This window comes from Nomia melanderi, chromosome 8, assembly GCF_051020985.1.
Source record: "Nomia melanderi isolate GNS246 chromosome 8, iyNomMela1, whole genome shotgun sequence".
Classification (NCBI taxonomy): domain Eukaryota; kingdom Metazoa; phylum Arthropoda; class Insecta; order Hymenoptera; family Halictidae; genus Nomia; species Nomia melanderi.
This window is the reverse complement of record NC_135006.1, coordinates 11489501-11510363: the sequence shown is the minus strand read 5'-3', so window position 1 is coordinate 11510363 and position 20863 is coordinate 11489501. Positions and strand designations below refer to the sequence as shown.

The following is a 20863-nucleotide window of genomic DNA, read 5'->3' as shown; positions in this document are numbered from 1 at the left end:
TTCAAACGTTTTATCGTTGAATCACTCGATTGACTTTTAACTATTCGCGTTTTAAGTAAATTTATTTATTATTGAAGTCAGTACCGCGAAGTAATAAGAATTCCTTTGGCCAATAATAATAAAGATTATTTCAAACATATACTATTTGATGAATTTTATGTTTGATGGATTAAGCTACATGTTAATAATAAAGTGAAATATATTCCACAATGTTCACTTGATGTTTCAATCGATGATAAATGTGAGACATCAATATATCTACAAGGAGTTAAACGCTTTGACTAATGAGTAGCTCATATACCGGATAAAACGGTTAAAACAAAATGGCGGCGCCGGTAATAGGAACGTTATCATCGACGACCGTTATCGACGAAAAATCGTACGCATACGATATTCAAGTTACTCGTGGCACGATCGTCACATTTTGTCTGTCAATGTCCATTTGTTAACCGTTTCAAAATCACTTGAAAAAATTCTCAGTAAATTTAACCGAACCCTTAACCTCTTTCCCGCTTGAACTCTTAGCGGTTCTGCGTCCAGGCAGACTCGACGATCAGTTTCATTCCAGTCACTAGGTATTTCGTCAATTTCTGTTGGAACCATTCGTAACACAGTAATCTAGAAGTTTTCAAAATCAAGCAAGTAGCAGATTATTTTCGAAAATAAATCCGAGCTCGTAAAAGTTTGGGAAGCACAGATACAATCACATAATACACAAGCCAAATTACAATGTCCAAAATTCTACTACGATAAATCAGTAAACCGTTATACGAAGCTGCAACCGAATTCACATCAACGCGAGTTCCGATAAACGAAAAACGAAGAACGTCTGGAACTTCAAAATTAACACGTTGTCCGTCACAGAGATTTCCAGCGTTTCATATAACTTCATCTGCCATAATAAAAACAAATGGTATTAAAATTAATTATTAATTATTAACTAACACGTTCGCTCAATATTTCCTTCAATCCAATAAATCTTCTAAACAACATATCCAAAAAATGAAACTGAAACAAGTCATCAAGTTCCTAAGTATACTTTCGTAGTTTACAATTTCTAATAACAATACCCATAGGACTAATTTCATTTTCACCACGTAAAATATAGAATCACGGCCGTCACAAATATGTAACGCTGGCAGCTAACGCGTTAAGCTTCATTGTTATTCAGTTCCCTAAGCAACGAATTATACCGATTCGACATCAGTGTTCTCCTCGTAATTGTTTCCAAGCTATCCAGCAGCTCCAGTGAACGGTACGATCGGTACCACGTGTAAATCTCGCAATAACCCCGAGGAACTGTCGATCGTTAAGAAATGACCTGTTTCGGCGGTCGCGACGAGCGTATCTACATGGCCGAGATGCTGGTGCACAAGCTGACGCTGACCAAAGGGAAGACGAAGGACATAGGCGAGTTCCCGATCGCGATAAAGATCAAGTTCCTCGACTTCCCTGTGTTCGAGATCACCCGGCAGGACTTCTACTCGTACGAGCCTCCGCCGGCCGAGGACGAAGGCTGCAGTCTGCGCTTTATGATCGGCAGAAGCTGCATGTTCGTGATGCAGCCGATGGACCTGGTACGGGATCTGCAATCGAGGCCGCTGAAAGTCGGCGTTTTCCGGGTGGGCGACACTTATCCGACCGCGGAGACGGAGGTCACGTTGCCCGGCTGCCTCTGCGACCAAGTCGCTATGAGCCAGAACGATCCGGAGAACCTGCCGAAACCGTTCGCTGTCACAGGGAAGTACAACCTGACGGATCCAGGCGGCAACCCCTCCGGCACGCTGGAAATGGAGCTGAAGCTGCTCTGCTTCGGCAGGTCCCTGATGACCCACTACGAGCTCCATCCACTGTTCTTCGTGTTCAGGAATCAGGACAAGGAGCGGGAGTTCTGCGTGAGAAGGCTGGTGCCTGCTAGCTACCATCCGGAGGGACTTGGCAAAGACGCCACGCAATTTCCGGATAGGACCACGCTGGACGAATTGAAAGGGATCGATCCAGCTGCGCCACGGAAGAAGGAGAAGAAAGGGAAGAAGGATAAGACAGGGAAGAAGCGTAAGAAGTGAAGTATGACGGTTTCGTTCCTGTTTCTGGGTTTATTGTGGTAGCAACGGTTGATCGTTGACATGGCATTACTGTGATTAACTTGTGGAAGTGTTGAAATACAATGAAAGAATTTGATCGAAGATTATTGTGAGATAATTTGGGAATAATAAAATTTGTTTCTGCGGCAGTTTGAAAATGTGCTCATCGGAGAGTGCTGAATTTAGCGTGAGAATGTTATATGAAATTCCTTTAGAAAATTGTCGCGAGACTAACAAATTTAAACATCGAGTTTATAATTCGAACGGGTCACCCGTTACCAGAGTCTTACCCAATTTGTTCACCGACGTCGCCATGGTGATTGCACGCGACACTTTTCGCGTGGAACCGATCGATTAGAGACTTCGGTGCAGTTAGGTTACGATGTGCCGGTCGTAAACTGGACGCAAAATTAATGGGTTGTTGCAGCCGGTGATATTTCCGCCAGCATTCGCGGGTTCGCGGTTCCTCTGCCCTAAATTCCTGTGTACGCGACAAAATAGCCGGAGAAATGGCGTCGAGAAAAAGGATACCAAAGCCGAACGAGGAGCACTTGTACATGCTCGAAGTGTTCGTTGACCAAGTCAACTTTCTCCCGGAGAAACCCAACGTAAACGTTAAAAATCTGACGATTTTCGCGAGATTCGCCGACTTACCGGAATACAACCTAACAGTTCCTAGCAATCGCGAACAGCTAGGAAATTCGAGCATCTTCAAATCCGGTAAATCATGCTTGTTCGCCAAGTCGCCGACCGCTTTGATGAAAACCATGAAAGTCACCCCGTTGCGCTTGGACGTGTACCACGAGGAGTCGAGAAACGAGAACAAAGAGCTTCTGAGCAGCATAAAGGTCGCTTTGCCGGCGTGCATGTGCGACCACGTGTCAAAATCCCGAAAGGAGACCAACGGTGCACCCCCCGTCAGCGTATCAAAGAACGATTTCGATCTGACCGATCCGAGCGGGCAGGCCTGCGGCAGTGTGTCTGTCGTCCTCCGACTATCCTGTTTCGGTAGTTCCATCGTAAAGCGTTTCTTACTGAACGGCAAATCGTTCATGTTAGAGGACTCTCCAGTACAAAAGTTTCTGTGCCCCTATCTGACTTCGGCTCGGGCTGCAGAAGAACCTGTCCAGCAGGCGGCGTTGAAGCGTCCTGCTTCGCCACCGCGTGTTTCGATCAACGATCCCGGTTTCAAGGATCTGACTACGGCGGAGAAGCTGAACGATCCTAAGTTCCGAGAATTAGTGTACCGAGCGTATCCAGATGAACCTACTTGCTGCTGTCAGCCGGCTGATCGATCGACGGGTCCCATGGAATGTCGTTCCGGCTGCAAGCGACCTTGCTGTATGAAGCTGAGGGACCCCGAATCGTTAGCCAGGCACCAGCCTCGGCCCGTAGACGACTCGGCCGATACTTACTGCGTCAATAATTACCTAACCCCGATAGAGGATACGGGACAAGACTGCTCGGCGAGGCTCAGAGGCGGCGGGGACATCGAGCAAATTTACCTAGGCCCGGCCGGGTACAAATGGCCCGACTACGACACTGACTGCTTCTACCGCGAGGAGCAGGATGTCGAGAGGATCCGTTTGGAAGGCGGCGGGGAGAACCGGTGCGGATGTTCCGGTGGCACAACGTTGACGGACAAGTCGCAGCACGAGCGGCAGGGCACGTCAGCCGTGTTCGACGCGTGCAAGCCGCGTCTTACGTCCACGGGGCCGAGGCCAGGCTGCACTTGCGCCGGCAAAGACACCCAGAGCTGGCACACCGGCGTCGCGAAATGCTCGAAGCAGCCATGCCTCGGGATCGACTGTCTAATCCGAGCGTTCAAAGAGACACAGCAGTTCGTCGATTCCATCGGGAAAGTGCCAGGCCTTCCAGGACTCGGCCTGATGGACCCGTCCGAGAGTCCGTACTTCGGCAGAGACATCGACAAAGACTACTTACCGAAAGAAACCGGTACTGGACCACGAAGAAAGGAACAAGCGGCTCAGCAAGCGCCACCACCATGTCACGCACCGTGTAACAGACAAGCAGTCACGTTAGGGGATGACCGTCCGCCGCTGCCCTACACACCTCCAGCACCTCTAGCAGCTATCGCGCTACCGCCCAGACTGGGGATCGTCCGAGAAGCTATACCTGTGCTGCCGGACGTTCCGCCGATCCTCGGCAGGAAGAGGAGAGACGAGAAGAAGAGCGACGAAAAGGCCGACAAGTCCCGCGACAAAGACATCGACTCGACTGTCGGGATCGCGGATCTAGAAACGGGCCCTTGCGGCGAGCCGATGTGCAAGTCCAGACGAAAGACGCTGAGTGAGAACCTCCTAGGTGCGCAGAGCGCGACTGTCATGGCCTCTAAGTCCAAACTGGTTCGAGGAGTACCTGGCGCGAAGAAGCAACGAGCAGGGGATGGGAAGCAGTTCAGGGGCGGCAGGGGGCGCGGCAGAGCGTCGAGACGCGAGAAAGGAGGCGCCGGTGGTGATTATCGATTCTACGGTGGTGATTTAGCTGGTAGCAAGGCTGCCGTTGGTCAAGGGCCGGTCCGAGTCAGCAAAAGGGTGATGCGTTACGTATACTTCGTCGGGGACCACTATCCGGGCATCAACTACGGGCACAGGGATTGCATCGACATCCGCATGAGGGTGCCCGCGAACATGGGCTGGCTGTGGAACACGCTGTCCACGCCGGGTAATCTGAAGCCGCGGATCGGCTGGAGGCCGGGCGCGATAGGTCGCCACCTGTACGGCATGCTGCAGGAGGCGAAGGACGACTCGCAGTCCTACACGCCGGAGGAGTCGGCATCGGCGACCACCACGAAATCGGCGGATCGAGGGCGAACCGGTCGTGGCAAGGCGACCGGCGAACGCGGAAGAACGCCGCCGGCCAGAGGAAGACCGGGAGTCGAGCGTGCCAGGGGCGGCGCGGGGCGAGGCGCGAGGCCGGCGACGGTGGACCGAAACCGCGTCCGGTCGGCGAGCGCGCGACAGAGGTCGGGGACCAGGAGACACGACCGGCAAGCCTCGACGTCGATGAAGGGGGCCCAGTCCGCGCTGGAGGACGAGGAGGCGGCGAAGGACCCGCCGACTTTGCATATCCACAGAAAGGACGGAACTTATTACGTGACGATGTACCCGATCAAGCAGGAGCAGCCCGCGGACGAGGCACGAGTGCCCGAACCGATGAAGCCGCTCCAGTTCAAGATCGTGAAGAACAAAGACGAGGCATCGGTCGCCTCCAGCTCGACCGCCTCCGACATGGAGATCGAGTTCTCGCCACCGGCGGCGGTCACCAGGCCCCGTAGAAGGCCCGACGTGATCCACGTCGAGACCCAGGTCCGCCAGCAAGAGATCCTGGACGCGGTGAAGGTGGAAACCGCGAAAAAGGAGAAGAAGAGACGTGAGAGGAAGACGAAGCCGGAGTCTGGGAAGAAGGGAGTCAAGGAGAAGAGGAAAGCTTGAGGATTCCGATTGAAGGAGGATCGATTATCTTGCGGACACATTGTTGCAGTTTTTCGGATATAATCGGATAGATATTGGAGGATGTTAGGAAATTTGGAAGCAATGCAGGTTCGAGCCTGCGCGGAGAAATTAGTACGCAGCGCGACATCTACAGATGGCTGCGTTCAATTGTTGACGGGGACACGTTACCAACTACAGTTAAATGGTTGGACTCGGATGATCCAGTCGGTGAACTTTGGAATCAGTTTGGTAACGTGGAAAAATGGATGTCAACGCACGAAAGAAGCAAAATGAGATCGCACGACGAAAAATGATCGACCTGCAGGATGTTAGAATAACGAAGTGTCCGCCGGATTCGCCGTGGCTCAGACCTGTTCGGATTGTATATCGGCAAGATGGCGAACAGAAGGAGTGGGACGTTGTGAGAGTTCATGACGGTGTAAGTATAATTATCTTCAACACGAGCAGGAAGAAGCTTGTGTTCGTCAGACAGTTCCGTCCTGCGTTCTTCTACACGCATGTAACGGAGGCCAGCGGACCGGTTGACCTTGAGAAATATCCGCCGAAATTGGGTTTGACCTTGGAACTCTGCGCCGGCATCATTGACAAGGATAAGTCACTGGTCGAGATCGCGAGGGATGAGCTGAGGGAAGAGTGCGGTTACGAAGCACCTGCGGAGAGTATTAAACTTATCAATACTTTCGGGTACGCCGATAACAGTGGTTTATTCACGTCAAAACGCTGTAATTTTATGCGTGTCTGAACGTTACTGCGTCTGTATAATACTACAAATATTATATAGGAACACTTGCAGTTCTGTCTTCAAAAATACGCTCTTTTATGTGGAAGTGACAGATGAGATGCAAACTCACCCCGGTAAGCTTAATTTTGAGTATCGTTTGTTTAGAATTTTATTTTAGAATTGTTTTGTACACATTATAAAGAATGTGGCGTAAGAGATAAGCTTACAGTGTCGAATAAAGTATAGGGAAAAAAAGCCTCAAATTTCTCATCCTTTAAACAATTAATCATATTAAAGGAGGAGGTGCTGCGTCTGAAGGGGAACTGATTGAAGTGGTGGAAATGAGCATCCCTGAAGTAAAACAATACATCAATTCTGAGAAAGTACAAAGCCCTCCAAGTTTCATGTATGGTGTGACCTGGTTCCTTCTTAACAAACCCGAACACTGTTCTTAACACACTTGAATCCTTTTAAAAGATGTTAAAAATAAGTATCGCTGAGTTAAACACTAAATAAAAGGCTTATCCTTTAACTGAGTTTATTTACAAAGAACATGTATGTACACAAGTGAATGTGAAAGAGATGTATGATTAAGGGCTGGATGAATCGAGGTAAACTGGTATTAAGTCAATGCTCAGATTCATCTTTTGCAAATTGGGAACTGACCCAAGCAAGACCCCACTTTAAATTTGTCAGAAGAAATTTCAGTGCTTTGGTCCATTGTTCTTCTGAATTAAATTGTATTCTGTAACAAAATGCATAGAATGAATATTAAAAGCAATTTTGATTAAAAGAGTTTATATTGTGTATATAAAGATTTGTACTTGATGGAGTAAGAGTTGCCTGTTGCAGAATCTTCTATTTTCCCGCGATCCATTCTATACGGGAGGCAGAATCCACTGTCACCCTTCTCTACTTGCTCTTTAAATTGTTGTAAACAATCTAGAAAGGCCACCATAGCTGCATCAAACTTTGTGTCCCACAAAAATTTAAATCCTCCACTTCCATATAAAGGTAGTTCTCTGTGTTGGTCTAAGGCTTCTATGTAACTGTGATTACCAAATGGCACTAAACGGAAACGTTTAAACGTGAGATTCATTTTTCGAGCAAGTGCTGTTAACAGCAAGGTTGTCTGTCCCCAAGCAGCATTTATTTCACTCCAATCAACTGGTGCACTTGGCAATCTGCCTAAACGGAAGGAATTTATAGTTCCAAAATGTCCTGAGTGCCAAATATGAAATGTAGCATTGAAAACATTTGTTTTTTCCAGTCTCTCAAGCTGAGAAGCTGCATAGGCTAATTGGCACTCCAGACTAAACAAATTGGTAACATTAATGGGAGTGAAGTACAAAAAATGCAATAAATGCAAATACCTCATCATAGTTACCTGCAATTCTCATCTTCAGCTAATATAAGGTCTCTTTTGTGTTTTGAAAACTCTTTCCAATATCTCTCTTCCTCGCTTTGTAATCTTTCTCTTTCCCTTTCTTGTTGAGCTATAGCATTCTTAGTTGCCAGTTCCTCTTTTTTTAGTGCTTCTAATTCACTTATCATCCTTTCTTCTTCAGATTTAACATCCTGAAGCTCTTTTGTGAGTGTTTCCATTTCAATATCCTCATGTCCTTGCTGCTGTTGTTCCATTTCTAATTTCTTTAAATATTCGTTATAGTCTGACCATTCTTCTTCTGTCATTCTTAATTGCTGATCCATTAATAGGAGGAGACTATCAGTGCATTCATCACAAAGTGGATGATCAGCAGAGCTACTACTACTGAGAATATCAAACAGAGTTGCCCGTACCTTCAAATAATAAACATTACATTATGACTATGCACATAGATTAAACACATTCAAAATACCTTTAAATGATGACTTAGACTTTCTGTTTCCCCAGAATCACCAACCAACATGAATCCATTATTTCCATTTGCAGATTCTGTTAATCTAAATGGAGGAACAAGATGTTCCATACTTCCACTTTGAGGTTCTAAATCACCTACCACTTGTTGTATGGGAACTGTTGATAAAATTACACATACTGCTTTTACATATATTCTTCTTACTTCTGGCTACTGATTATCAATGCAATAAATAACTCATTCGTCGAATAATAACACAAAAAAAAATATAATGTAGTGCAAAGTACGAAAACAAAAACAAAAACATATATATTTTCAAACTTCTAGAACATGTCAAACCTAGAAGATATTCTTACGAATTAGAGGAAAAACTAAACAAAATATAAAATTGGTTACGAAATCATACAGTAGCAATAGAAATTACCTACGTGAAAGTTCTGCTAGTGTGTGTTCTCCGAGATGATAAAAACTCGGGTCTAGCCTGAGCGGTTGTAGACATTGCTGACATGCAAAACTTACATTACTTTTCATGTCTACCATTTTGATCGTTTGTTTCTAAAAAATAATGCACAGAATGCTCTTGTTCCCCGTGTTATTTATAAATACGCATTTGATGCTTGGAACACAGTGTCAGCTGATTTTGTTTTCATTATCCTCCATAAGAAGGCGTACGTAGAGCAACTAACAATAATTTTGTTTTTACCATCGACTAGTATACACTAGCACAGACTTAAAATCTGTATAGATGTATTATGTAATATAATTTTTGGCCTTGGTTCTGATTTACCGACCCTGTTAAATGTGCCTAAATTACTTTAACGGACTTTCTACAATTTATTAAGATTTTGGAGAGTCTTTTTGTTATGATCTATTCAAATTTTAACAACTACAAAGTGCACTTTTATTATTGCACATTTTCATAGTTCGCTAGGTGGCCATTTCTTTCGAGTAGAATCCGCTAGTGCACTAGGGTATTTTTGGTAGTCAATATTTTAAAACCATAGACAGAAGATCTTTTTGGATGAGATGTATTTGTATACGAATGTAACTTGGAATATATATAAAGGTGTGCGCAGAATGGTACTTTCCGAATCCCGTCAAAATTTGTCAATATCCAGCTTACCAAAATAAAGCGGAAAGTTTCTACTTTAAGATAGCATCGCTGCGAGAAAGGTGAATATTTACCGGTCTACATAGTTACAGATTATTTAATTAATAATCGAAGAACGATACGAAGCATCTTTTCTCGATTGAAATTCATTAAATTTCTTACAAAATCAGTGCCATCTATGTTAAAATGGTCAAGCTATTAGAACATACCAACATTTACCGATACGTGAAATTCTCATATGCATCGTAGACTTCGAGTACACAGACTTATTAAGTCTGTATTAATGGCTTAATAGTTTAAGAGATTCGTCTCGAGCGGCGCCACAGATCACTGACCATTTTCTTGATGCGTAAAAAAATAAAATATCTGTTAAGAAAGCCGCAGCCGACCATTGTTAGTGCATAGTATCGATTCTGAGTATTTTCGAGAACAATTGTGTGTTTGATACGGAAACTATTTTAATTATTATCGTATTATCGAAGCAAAGCATTGAGGATCGTGCTTTATGCGAAACAGCGCATGAACGATCGATATGCCTATCTATCTGTAACCTATGCAATCGTTGCGGACCGTACGTGTTTATGGATGTTTCAATGGTTGACAGCTGTCAATCGTACATAGGTTGGTAGTGAGTCACCGCATCGTCAGTGGAACTAGGTGAAGACTGCTCACCTCGGCAGGTGACTAAGAATTCAAGAATTACTGCTATCTTCTTTTTTTGTCTTTGTTGTGTTATCATCTATCGCGCACGCACTTCCTTGTTCGCTAAGAGCAGTTTATGCTTCTGTGATTTTACTTTAGACAAACCTAAAAATCAAGCACTCGCTTTTTTGGCCTCCAAGTTTTGTGCTGGTCCACTACAGGTATCACACACCATCACCCACCCCTTTGTTCAGATGTCCAGGTATTTTTTGTAAGAGCCCTTTTTTACTTTGTTTTGCATCATGTTGCACAAACTGTTATTTTCATTAGATAATACTTGTTTTATTTTCATTGTTTCACAGTGATATAACCGGCATGGCGTCTAGTTCCGTCAGCCAGGAAGACTTTGACGACTATGAGTTAGCATCCAGAAGATCAAGAATTAGAACGGCACGAGCAAGGGTTGGTCCACCCAGAACAGGAGACACGTCTTCAATAAACTTTCAAAGTAATTTTCTCATTATTTGTTAATCATAATACCAAATTGCTTATGGTTATTAATAGGGGAATGTAAAATATCTGTGAATGTGGCTTTAGTTATCAATACTTAGTTATCACTACAGTTAGTTATCACTACTCTATCATTATTAATTTTATGGTGCATCTATGAATGCTATATTTATTTTTTTATGTATTAATATGTTTGTAGTCCAATGTTCCATACATACGAGTCAAAGAACTTCCGACTTTCATATTCTTTATCCTAGCATGGAATAGAAGTACTCTGATATTAAGAGGTGTATACTTTGTTCACATGTAATGAATAGTTCCATTGAACATTTTATATATAATGAATTTAAGAAAATATGATAAGGAATATTAAGAAAATCACAAATGATCAAAAAAATATACAAAAGATAAATAATGTTTCTGTTTTGTAATAATTATAGAATTAAAATTAATTTAATATTATCAGCATTTATTAAATTTATGCTGTGCCATATATATTATATTAATATTATGTGCTGTAGAAAGTACACCAAATGTGGAGGAGTCTCAAGGTGTATGTGAAACAAGTTCCAACAGTGTGCCTAGTCATGAGAATCAACAGAACAAACCAATAATGAGGAAACAGGACAAACGTGTCACTGGCCGGTAAGTAATTCATCCATCGGTTCAACAAGGATGTTACATTAAATTTCGACCGCTTGCCACTATTATGTAGATCCAGTATAGAGTTCGCATATTTTGCTAACACTTTCTGGATCTGGTTCTAGTGTCTTTAGTGTCGTATCCTGTTTGCACAGGCCAACGCACATAAATAAGGGCAAGCAGCAACGTGACAGACGGAAACTTAGGGAAAAGAGACGAAGTACTGGAGTAGTGCATTTACCGTCGACGGAGGTTTGTCACTATTTGCAGTCACCTTAAACTCCCAAAATCTTAATGACTCTTGAGCACTTTCACGGTGAAGTAAAGAGTCTTTGCATCGACGCTCGTCTGATATCAAATTCTTAGTTTTTATACTTTGCATGAGAAATTTAGATATATTTTCTTCTATTAATCATAGTAAATCTAAATTTCAAGTATACAAGCAGAAATGTTTGTCTTTAGCTTTGTGTTTGGTATTTTTAATCTATATTATAACATATTTTGTCATGGTAGAATGGTAATATTGTTGAATGTACGATAAGTAGAATTGCACTTAGAAGCGCTATTGATACAATGATCGTGTGCATTTGGCCGCGAATATAATGGATATTAGTGAAAGTTTTGTGTGCGAACCCGTTGTTACTCCGCAATGTAATTTCGTTAGCGACTTAATTCTGCAGAGTACAGGAGGTAGTACAGGAGAAGATGAAGAAGAGCTTAGTGGCACTTGTCTTGAAACTAAACACAACACATATCACAATGAGTTCCTTGATCCTGAACTCATAGAAGTAAGTTCGTGCGATTATATACATATATACATGAATGTATAAATATCTGTTCAATATACTACATATAATACCGTGCACAACGGTGAAATGTCCAAAATGTCCCAAACAGAGATTATGTATGAATGTAAAACTGCGCATGTTTCAGGATCGGACTGCAAAAATGTTTACACAAAGGCGTAACAAAAGGTATAAAATACTGATATATATTACAGTAGCAGAATCATAAATAATAGTGCTTTAGTGACAATTTAGTAGTTCATTGTAATAAACTGCTACTGCTTTTTAGGCATTACCGTACTTCCTACAGGTCATGTATAAATAGGCACAGTTGGTAAGTGCTACTGTACGTGACAATGTACAATTAGGCACGACCTGTACGAAGTACGGTAGAGCTAAGTAGAAATTCTTTTAAATACGAGCCTGCGTATTGTAACAAGTACGTAAGTCCTTTGTATATCCTTTTATATACACACAAACGATCCGAAATCAGTAACAATCTCTTTAATTACTTTTCTCGTTCATAGTAGTTTACCATGACTCACGTTACACTAAAGCGTAAACTAACCAACAAAAAGAGAAATCAATTTAAACAATATCGTAGACATTATCGGATATGTTAGGATCGTTTATATTAAAGGTCGTGCCTAATATATCGTTATAGGCAGTTCGGACCAAGATGGCAACATGTATCCACTAACGCGCGAAAACTACAATTTCATTTTAGCCATTCCGATTTTGAAGCAGATGACGAGGAGTTTGATTCCTTGAATCAGTCGGACAGTGTCAACCAATCGGATCACGGAAATCATGAACCGCAGACGTCAGTGAACACCGGAAATAGGCCAAGAGTGCCTACACCGACTGGAGACAATCCTCACGAGGTACCGTACCATAAAAATCATCGATAAAATAACTGATGAAATGGAAAACAAGTGAAAATATTTAAATAATGATACAATGATCACTGGGGAAAATTTCAGTTAATAGAACGGGCGCAGGAGGAGAACAGAAGGCTATTGTCACTCCTCGAAGACCGAGATCACAAGATCATGGCGTTAGAAGCACGCTTGCTGCAACAGCAACATGAAATGACGTTGGAACGGGAACGATTGCGAGACGAGAACGCCGCGTTAATCCGCGCAATGGCAGCTTTGGCCAGCAATTAACTTCTCTTTACGCGGGACAGCCCGGCGACGCACTGTCTATTTTACGGATCGATTCTTAGAGACCGCGGATCAGCCGTGAATAAGCAACATATACCAATAGTTTCCATTAATCGTGAATTTACCCGTTAATAATAGCCGGAAAAGGACAGATAGCGAAGCGGCTCTTAAACAGATACGAAAAGAGAGACACAAAGGCAGAAACGAAACCGACGATTCATATAAAAAATCGCAGCCCGAGAGAATCAGGATACGTTACGCTACATACAGTCCGCTCTCAATTCCTCTGTATCATGTTTTTTCGTAACAAGCAATAGATCTCGTCGCACGAGCAAAGAGAAGTAATCATAATTTATCTGCTTCACCTATAGAGCTTTAGTTGAGTGAATTTTATTATGCAATGAGAGTAAAGAAGAAAAAAAGATATATATAAATAGATACATATAAATATATATATATATATAAATATATATTGTTTTGCGTCGTCGTATCGTTGGTATCTAATCATGGTCGATAATGGTGGGGTTAAATATGTTTTTCGCGATGTAACAGCGTAAACAGTAGACGAGGTGCTCCAGTTTGTTATATATCATTGTTAGACGAGTGATCAAGATTAAGAATCGTCTTTGAATCTATGCTTGACGCGATCGCGAATCTCCTCTAAGTAACGACGTTTTTACTGTAAAACCGATCTGCGTAGTGTGACGTGCAAAATAATATCCGTCTGAAAATATTTCTCGGTAATCACTTCCATCTACGAAATTATTAAACACTGTAGACAGTGTCCGTTGCCAATTCTATCAAAGCATAAGGATAACAAGATTTCCTTCGATACCGTAACGACACACGTCTATTAGAATATTAATTGAAAAGGATCGTTTTTGTACCCCATAGTTTTGCACGTCACTATATATCAGCGATGCTCGACACGTTCGTCGTGCCGTGTCACTTTTTTACCCGCGAAAATGTTCGCTTCGCCGCTCGTCTCTCTCTCGTTGGGGTGACGAATGTGTTTACAAGAAGGGTGTTTAACGTGGAAACAAATTCGGACGTGGGTTTGTGCGAATCAATTCGCGAACAGAGAGGCACAGAACAAGCAATTCCGTATCGCATTTAATTCGACCGTGCGAGAGGGATCGTGTTTGAGACGGGGGGCGAGTAACGAGGTCCAGAAGACAAACCACGAATCCTCTATCTACTATTACTTGTAATACCGTTACAACTAAAGCTCCGGCATATCCGTTCAATCCGCCATTGTAAACGGATTCATGGGCGCGTTGCGATTCCGTTTGGAAGCAGACACCGACTGGAGCCTTAGTTACAACCTAATATTTTACACAGCGATGCGTGTATACAGGGCGTCTCGCGTAATATGACAGCAGCACAAGGTACGGTCATTAAATCCTTGGGACAGCCTATGTATACACGTGTGCAGCTAGAAAAAGCAGGAGACTGAGAATGCGAGTTACATTGTGCATGTTGAGCGAACATTGTCGAGAGAAAGTAACAGGTCGAATTTGTAATTTACGTACTTGAATCGTATGCACAATCACGTTTTTATTTGTTGAGGGGAAATATAAATCTCGGAACAATGAAACGAGGAAAGTGGCAACCACGCGAACGGCTGCTCCGCTTTACCGTCCGTTTCACCGCGGGACGCGCCACGGCGGCCATCTTGGTCCCGCGTGTCCGTCGATTTCGAGGGAATCATGTTCGACAGAAAAGATTGCTCGGTCTAAGGATTGAACCCGACTCCATCGCAAGAATTTGGAAACTTTATTATATTCGAAATTCGATATTTTCTGTCTAAATAAACATGTTCTTAATAAACCGTGTCTGTTGCACTTTTGCGACCCGATCTCCATTGTTAGATTAAACTGTACCAATAACAACTGTCGCGTGGACATCTTGCGGACTTCCGCGATTTACAAAACGAATCTTTACGGACTACTCTAAGGACACTAACTCTTCTACAATAGAACTACCGGAAACCAAATTCAAAATGAACAACCCCGCGCAAACTAGATCCTTCGCCTCAAGTCAAAATCACTTTAACACTACAACTACCGAATAGTCAAATTGACCTTTCAACATTTTTCTATAGAAACTCCGTCAGTGCTATTGAAATTTCTATTGATTTACAATTCAGTTTGCCTATCGTTGAATCAATTTCTACAGTAATTTCTCCGAGAATTGTCTTTGTAATAATTGTAAATCTTTTGAGCTCTTCGGTAGTTCGTGTTAAGTTATAAAAAAGAAGCTACGCCCAGGAAAATGTTATTTCGCTAGGTTTGGTTCGCAGAGTCTAATATAAAGGATCATCGGTACCAAGTAAGCTCTACTTCTGAAGTCCGAGGACGAACGCTAAGGATACAGGATGTGGGATGATAGAAAAAGAAACGGAATGGCACGTCCGTAGGATTTTCTCGAGCCGCGATTCACGCTTCAAGGTCGAATCCCGCACGGTTACGTGGCCAAGTGCCGTAGGAACGGTTCATCGGCAACGACTATTTATCGCAGGTCGACATATACAATTTTATTGTTAAAGTTCTTCCACAATCCAGTAAACGCTACATACACATATACATTCTTACGACGCAACAGGTACTACACGCTCATGGCCTTCTTCCGCTTCTCTCTCCCCCCCGTCCTATCTCTGTCTCTCCTCATTTTTACACGGCGCTCGATCAACATCGTCTCCGCTCGCGATTCGCCTGTCCCGCCATCGCTCTCTGCGATATAATGTTTCTCTATGTACAACGCTCTATTCGCTACACTTTATACAAGGACCACAGGGGTGTGTGTGTGTCAGGGGGACGCTAACGTCGTTCGGAGGACGGTCGCGGGGCCGTATCGCTCAGCATCGGCAACGGGGTCCTCCGTGGTCCATTCAAGAGGGGAAAATAAAGGCGACGTTTCTTTGATATGTACCGTTTTATCTTCTTCTCGAGAGAATTTGAGAATATTTCAAGGAACTTGCTCTGTCTCGTATGCTACTGCCGTGAACTCTTTTCTCTCTTATCTTCGCACGCGAATAATTAAGGTATCTCCTCCTCCTCTCTATCTCTTTCCCTCTTATGTTCGCTCTCTTTCCTCTCCAGCTTGTCGAGCTTTTATTGTCAACAGTTGAGTCTCTAACGTAGAAAGGCATATCGGTTAAAAGCGATTCTTTCTTTCCTCCTCATCATCGTCTTCGTCAACTTCTCTCTCTCTCTCTCTTTTTGAACAGCTGCTCGGTTTGATTAACAGCGGGCGATTGTCGTGTGTCGTTATCCGCGCACGTGTCTTCGTTTACATACTAAATTCAACTTGTCGCCCCGTTAGGCCGTTCGGCTGCTCGAGTGGCTGCTGTCCCGAGGGTCGGGATTTCCATCCCGTTTCCCCGCGAGGGACAACGTCTCGTCGATTAAAATGAAAGCGGCGCTACGAAAGCTACAGGTAGCAAACACACGCGTGCGTGGTTTTTCGAAGGACGACCGGAAAACTGCGCCCAGCGACGCGTTCGAACGGTAACGTACAAAATGGCGGATCGAGTGAATCGTGCCCGAGAGGATCTCACCTCTACGAGCGCTCTCTTTCGCTAGGAGATCGTGCGTCGAGCACGAGAAACGCAGTTCGCAAGTTCGAAGAACGTGAACGAAAGAAGCTTCTTATTCAGTGCGTTTGAACTTTTGGTCACGCGATGCGCGAACGATGCTTCCCACTGGACACAACTTTCTCAATCGGGTCAAGAGTTAATCAGTACCGATAATAGCGTCTCAAGGGGAAAAATTGAATTTCAATGAAGTATTCGAAACGATTGATGTTCGGGCTCGATTCTCGCGTGTCACGTGACCAGGTCAGAAGATTATGGCAGAAAGTGTTCAACTTCTCGCGCGAAATCGCTCGATGTCGCTAAAACACCGATCGCGGGGACCTTTGATCGGCCCTCCGCGCGCGTTTGAATTGACCGACGTTACAGAACAGATTTGGTCGTTACAGCGAAGCTCGCTCGAAGCTCGCTCGAAGCCTGGGACCCGTCGAATTCGAACTAATAATTGGTTTGGCATCGTTTTACACTCGTATTCGTCTAAGAAAAGAAACAAAAAAAAAGAGAAAAAAAACAGAAAAATAATAATAATCCGTCTCATCCCTCGAGTCTGTCGACGTGTTGTATTTATTCTAAATTAATTGGCGGTGAGGGGGTGTGTTTACGTGTGTATGTAACATGGGGGAGGGCACAGGGCGTTCCGCCCTTACATTCTCTCCTAAATTCTCTCTCTCTCTCTCTCTCTTGCTCTCGCTCGCTCATTATCGTTCGCACCTTAAAAGTAAATCAATTACATCCCGACAAAACGACTAGATGATTACGATGGTTGGATCTCAACCAGATCCTTAAATGCTACGGAGCGCGCACGTGGTTAAGTTAAAAGTTTCCGATTAACGAATACACGATTATTTCTCATTATCAAATATAAACCGCCCTCGATAGCCGGCGGTGTGTTTCTGTGTATGTATGCATGTACGTGTGTATGCGTATGTGTGTAATATACGAGTACAGAGATACAAATAGATAAAGGCAAAAAAAAAGAAAAGAAAAGAAAAGAAAAAAAAGAAAGAGAAAAGAACAACACAAACGTAGTAAACCTCTGTTGCGCTCGGCGAGCAATTGAAGCTGTTCGGGATCGACGTTCGTCGTCGAGCGATTCGGACTTCGCGCGAGAAGGAAATCGCTGATTTATCGACGACGCTAGATGGTTCTCCGACGAGGATCCGTCATCCTTTACATTCCACGATTTTTCGTTTTCTTTCGAGTCCGCGGAACATCGAAACGAGACAGCGACAAACTCGGAATCATCCGGCAAGCGTCGATCCTCCGACCGTCCACCCCCGCCCTCTCGCCCCGACGATCCCGAACCCAAGTGCTCGGGTGCACAACAAATTGTTATTGACCTCAATTGACGTTACATTCGACCGTATTCGCCGTCGACGCGCTTCTCGCGTGGTGTTGCCTCGACGATTGCGAAACAACGCTGCCGCCGGAACGCGCGCGCGTAACATTGTAATATGTATGTATATAATAAGAATAATAATAATCATAATGTATACACCCGGGGTGTGCAAAACACGCTCGGAAACGTGCGCCCGCGAAACGATCGTCTGCCGACCGCGACACCAGTGTCCCTGAACGAGGTACCAACCAAAGACTCCGCAATGATTTAAAAAAACAAAAAAAAAAGGAAACAAAAACTACGCATCGCATGAATTAAAACGAAACGGGTTCTGCGAATTCGCAACTAAAAATCCGTCTTACTAGACACGCACGCGAGAATCGTTCGCTCCCGTTCCTTCCTTGCCCGGAGAGGATAAGGGAAACAAAAGAAAAAACAAAAAAAAAAATAAAAATAAACAACAGAGAGAAACCTAACGCATCCCGGGCCTTCGTGCCAAAGACACCGGCGGAACACTGTCGCCGTAAGTACACCGTTCTCTCTGCACGACGATTCGCACCGAACAAGTCTCTCTCTCTCTCCGACGAAATAAATAATACCCGCGACTGTTCAGCGCGCGTCGGTCCCGCCAAACCGAAGCAAAGGGAAAAAAAAATAATATAACCGCGTACCAACGATAAGATATTCGTCGCCGCGTTCGAATCTGCGGTCCCCGGTCGACCAAACGGGCTCCCCTGTCGTTTCGCTGTTACCCGGAAACGAGTTATCCGGCGTTCGAACAGAAATTCGTCTCTCTGCGTATGAAATCCGCTTTGCCCCTCAGTCGGGGTTCGGCGATCGCCAAGGCACGTGTTTTAATAGTAGCGATTATTATAAATCCGAGTTCCTCTTCTTTCTTCTTTTCCTTCTTCTTCTTCTTCTTCTTCTTCTTCTTCGTTGTCGTCGTAGCTGTCGTTCGCGACAGAAAGGACGCACTTCGCGCGGATATACAGGATATGTATCAGAGTTTCGATCGACACCGGTCGGCTGGCTCGCGATCGTCGGCCATTTTGCCTGCTGCGGCGCGACAGGGCGCGAGAGGAAGCAGCGAGGTTCCCAGCCGATCCGGGACTGGTTCATCTGCCTCAAACGCTGCAGCCGGACGTCACCTCCTCGCTGTTCTGCTGATGAGACCAGCGGCACTGGTGGCAACCCTTAGGCTCCTCCGGGGCAGACGCCACACCACCGGACGCCCTCAACCCCTGCTCCAGCTCCAGCAACTGGCCCATGAAGTTCAGGTTCGGGCTGATGATCGGTCGTGCGTTCTTCACCAGCTTGTACGCCTCTACCATCGACAGACCCTTGTGCCGCATTATATACGCGATCGCGATCGTCGCGCTGCGGGACACACCGGCTTGGCAGTGGACCAGCACGCTGCTACCGGCTTTCCGGGCTTCCTCTGTAACCAATGGAGAATGTTCTCGTTAGTATATAATAATGATATATAAACGCTTCGATAATTTCATTAGTGACCTATGGATGTTTCGATGATTTCGTTAGTGACACGTGGCTACGAGAGTCCTCATTTTCTAGTGACTCTACCATCCTGATCGCTACCATCGTTCGAGTTTCTGGACGCTTCTAGTTGCAATTGTTGCTTGGGAAAGTTCTTATCTAATTCCCTTCAATTCTTCGTGCAAATTAGAAGGTGGGATCGTAAGACTGATATTTGTTTCATCAATTTCCTGAGTGCTACGTTTGTCTAGTAATATACCCTCTATACACACCTCTGGCAACATGCAAAAACCAGAAGTCGATGAATAAGAGTTCGCTGATAAAAGTTCACAACATACTAGCGAATCAAGATATACGAGCCTGTTTCCCAGTAAAAATTCCCCAGCCTGTTGAGAGTAAAAGTTTACAGCCTATTTGTGTCAGTAAAAACCCCCGATCCCTTTAAGAATCAGACTTTACGGTGTATTTACGGGTTTCTACATGAACCCGCTAACAGGGAGAGACGATTCGACTCGTCAATCGTGTTTTATCGAGCTCATTTATTTACCGGTTAGAGAATAGCGTCGTAAATCGCGGCAGTTTTTATTCTCGGGCAGATTATAGAGCGGAGCATGCAACGCGTATCCGACCAGTCTACGGAACGCGAGGAAGAAGATCCTTCTCCAGTTAGACGGCTGGGAATCACCGATCGTCCGGGTTAGATAGAGACACGATGATCCGGTGGATGAAGGTCATCGACGCGCGTCTCACGTCTACGTCATCCGGAATTTCTAGGAGGTGATTTACGGGAACGTGCGGGAACACAATGATACATCCAGCCGTGCAACTCGCTCGGATGACGCGGGTATCGCGTTATAAACGGTCAAACAAACCAGTCGCGGTAACCCAAACAGGCGATTCGGTTACGTAACATGGGGGACGCTATCATATCGCCAATGAGTCACATGCGACGACCGCCCGTATCCACTTGAACGTACTACTGGGTAGCCTCTAGAGGAAGAGAAAGAGGGAGGGCGGGACCGGGGGGGGGGAGCAGCGAGAGAGATGGAGAGTTGCTGCAAGTGCGGATGCATGCAACCGCAATGTGCGTCTTTCTTCGGAGGGAAATAAAAACGCGCGGCAAAAAGTGGACGAATGTCGTGCTCGGGACATAAGATCGCATTGAAAAGACACTAACAATTGCAAATTACGCTGAGCTTAATTCATTCCTTGACCGATCAGTCTTGCGGCTCAATGAAGACAGATGCGACGTGACCGTTGAGGGGACCGACATTATTCTTGAGAACCAGAAAGATCGAAAACCTGCTAGAATCGAAGTTCGGCGAATTACCGAACTCTTCGGTATATTAAGTTTCAAACGACCATCTGTCAGATGCACAAACTACCCTTGCTTATTTCGCTCTTAAATAATATGTTAATTCTTTGCATTACAACTTTCTCTT

General features: G+C 44.4%; 6 protein-coding genes across 22 annotated transcripts in view; 4 read left to right on the top strand and 2 right to left on the bottom strand.

Moving 5' to 3' along the window:
* Window positions 1-1310: 1310 nt before the first annotated feature.
* Window positions 1311-2066, top strand: LOC116427570 (uncharacterized). The gene has a single exon (XM_031978073.2). The coding sequence runs from the start codon at window positions 1317-1319 to the stop codon at window positions 2064-2066; it is 750 nt and encodes a 249-aa protein (XP_031833933.1). The 5' UTR covers window positions 1311-1316.
* A 527-nt stretch (window positions 2067-2593) lies between these two features.
* Window positions 2594-5539, top strand: LOC116427528 (uncharacterized). Its single transcript, XM_031977977.2, has one exon. The coding sequence runs from the start codon at window positions 2594-2596 to the stop codon at window positions 5537-5539; it is 2946 nt and encodes a 981-aa protein (XP_031833837.2).
* Window positions 5540-5688: 149 nt separating this feature from the next.
* On the top strand, window positions 5689-8147 carry LOC116427514 (uridine diphosphate glucose pyrophosphatase NUDT14). Of its 4 annotated transcripts, none has more exons than XM_076370104.1 (3): window positions 5689-6244; window positions 6354-6415; window positions 7552-8147. In XM_076370104.1, exons 1-3 carry the CDS (start codon window positions 5802-5804, stop codon window positions 7596-7598), a joined length of 552 nt encoding a protein of 183 aa, XP_076226219.1. In that variant the 5' UTR covers window positions 5689-5801; the 3' UTR covers window positions 7599-8147. The 4 variants fall into 4 exon arrangements, with proteins under 4 accessions (XP_076226219.1, XP_076226218.1, XP_031833814.1 ...); XM_076370103.1 differs by having other exon boundaries at window positions 6342-6415; XM_031977954.2 differs by lacking the exon at window positions 7552-8147 and adding an exon at window positions 6579-6813.
* Atg6 (Beclin-1-like Atg6) lies at window positions 6803-8893 on the bottom strand. 2 transcript variants are annotated; one of them, XM_031977944.2, is made up of 5 exons: window positions 8565-8893; window positions 8141-8298; window positions 7669-8081; window positions 7106-7594; window positions 6803-7026 (listed from the first exon to the last, which is right to left on the bottom strand). In XM_031977944.2, exons 2-5 carry the CDS (start codon window positions 8249-8251, stop codon window positions 6909-6911), a joined length of 1131 nt encoding a protein of 376 aa, XP_031833804.1. In that variant the 5' UTR covers window positions 8252-8298; window positions 8565-8893; the 3' UTR covers window positions 6803-6908. The 2 variants fall into 2 exon arrangements, with proteins under 2 accessions (XP_031833804.1, XP_031833803.1); XM_031977943.2 differs by having other exon boundaries at window positions 8569-8889.
* Window positions 8894-9552: 659 nt separating this feature from the next.
* On the top strand, window positions 9553-14825 carry LOC116427512 (uncharacterized). Of its 8 annotated transcripts, none has more exons than XM_031977945.2 (10): window positions 9555-9931; window positions 10053-10164; window positions 10256-10401; window positions 10925-11048; window positions 11171-11297; window positions 11726-11833; window positions 11979-12019; window positions 12120-12164; window positions 12558-12714; window positions 12814-14825. In XM_031977945.2, exons 2-10 carry the CDS (start codon window positions 10148-10150, stop codon window positions 12997-12999), a joined length of 951 nt encoding a protein of 316 aa, XP_031833805.1. In that variant the 5' UTR covers window positions 9555-9931; window positions 10053-10147; the 3' UTR covers window positions 13000-14825. The 8 variants fall into 8 exon arrangements, with proteins under 8 accessions (XP_076226215.1, XP_031833805.1, XP_076226216.1 ...); XM_031977950.2 differs by having other exon boundaries at window positions 9556-9931; window positions 11201-11297; XM_076370100.1 differs by lacking the exon at window positions 12120-12164 and having other exon boundaries at window positions 9553-9931; window positions 10053-10155; window positions 12495-12714.
* Window positions 14826-15506: 681 nt separating this feature from the next.
* The window catches only part of LOC116427545 (dual specificity protein phosphatase 10), a 134579-nt gene continuing 129222 nt past the window's right edge, over window positions 15507-20863 (bottom strand). For all 6 annotated transcript variants that reach the window (XM_031978007.2, XM_076370095.1, XM_076370097.1 and 3 more), the window contains one exon: window positions 15507-19365. In XM_031978007.2, coding sequence (XP_031833867.1) covers window positions 19052-19365 — 314 coding nt within the window. In that variant the 3' untranslated portion in view covers window positions 15507-19051. The remainder of the gene's footprint in view (window positions 19366-20863) is intronic.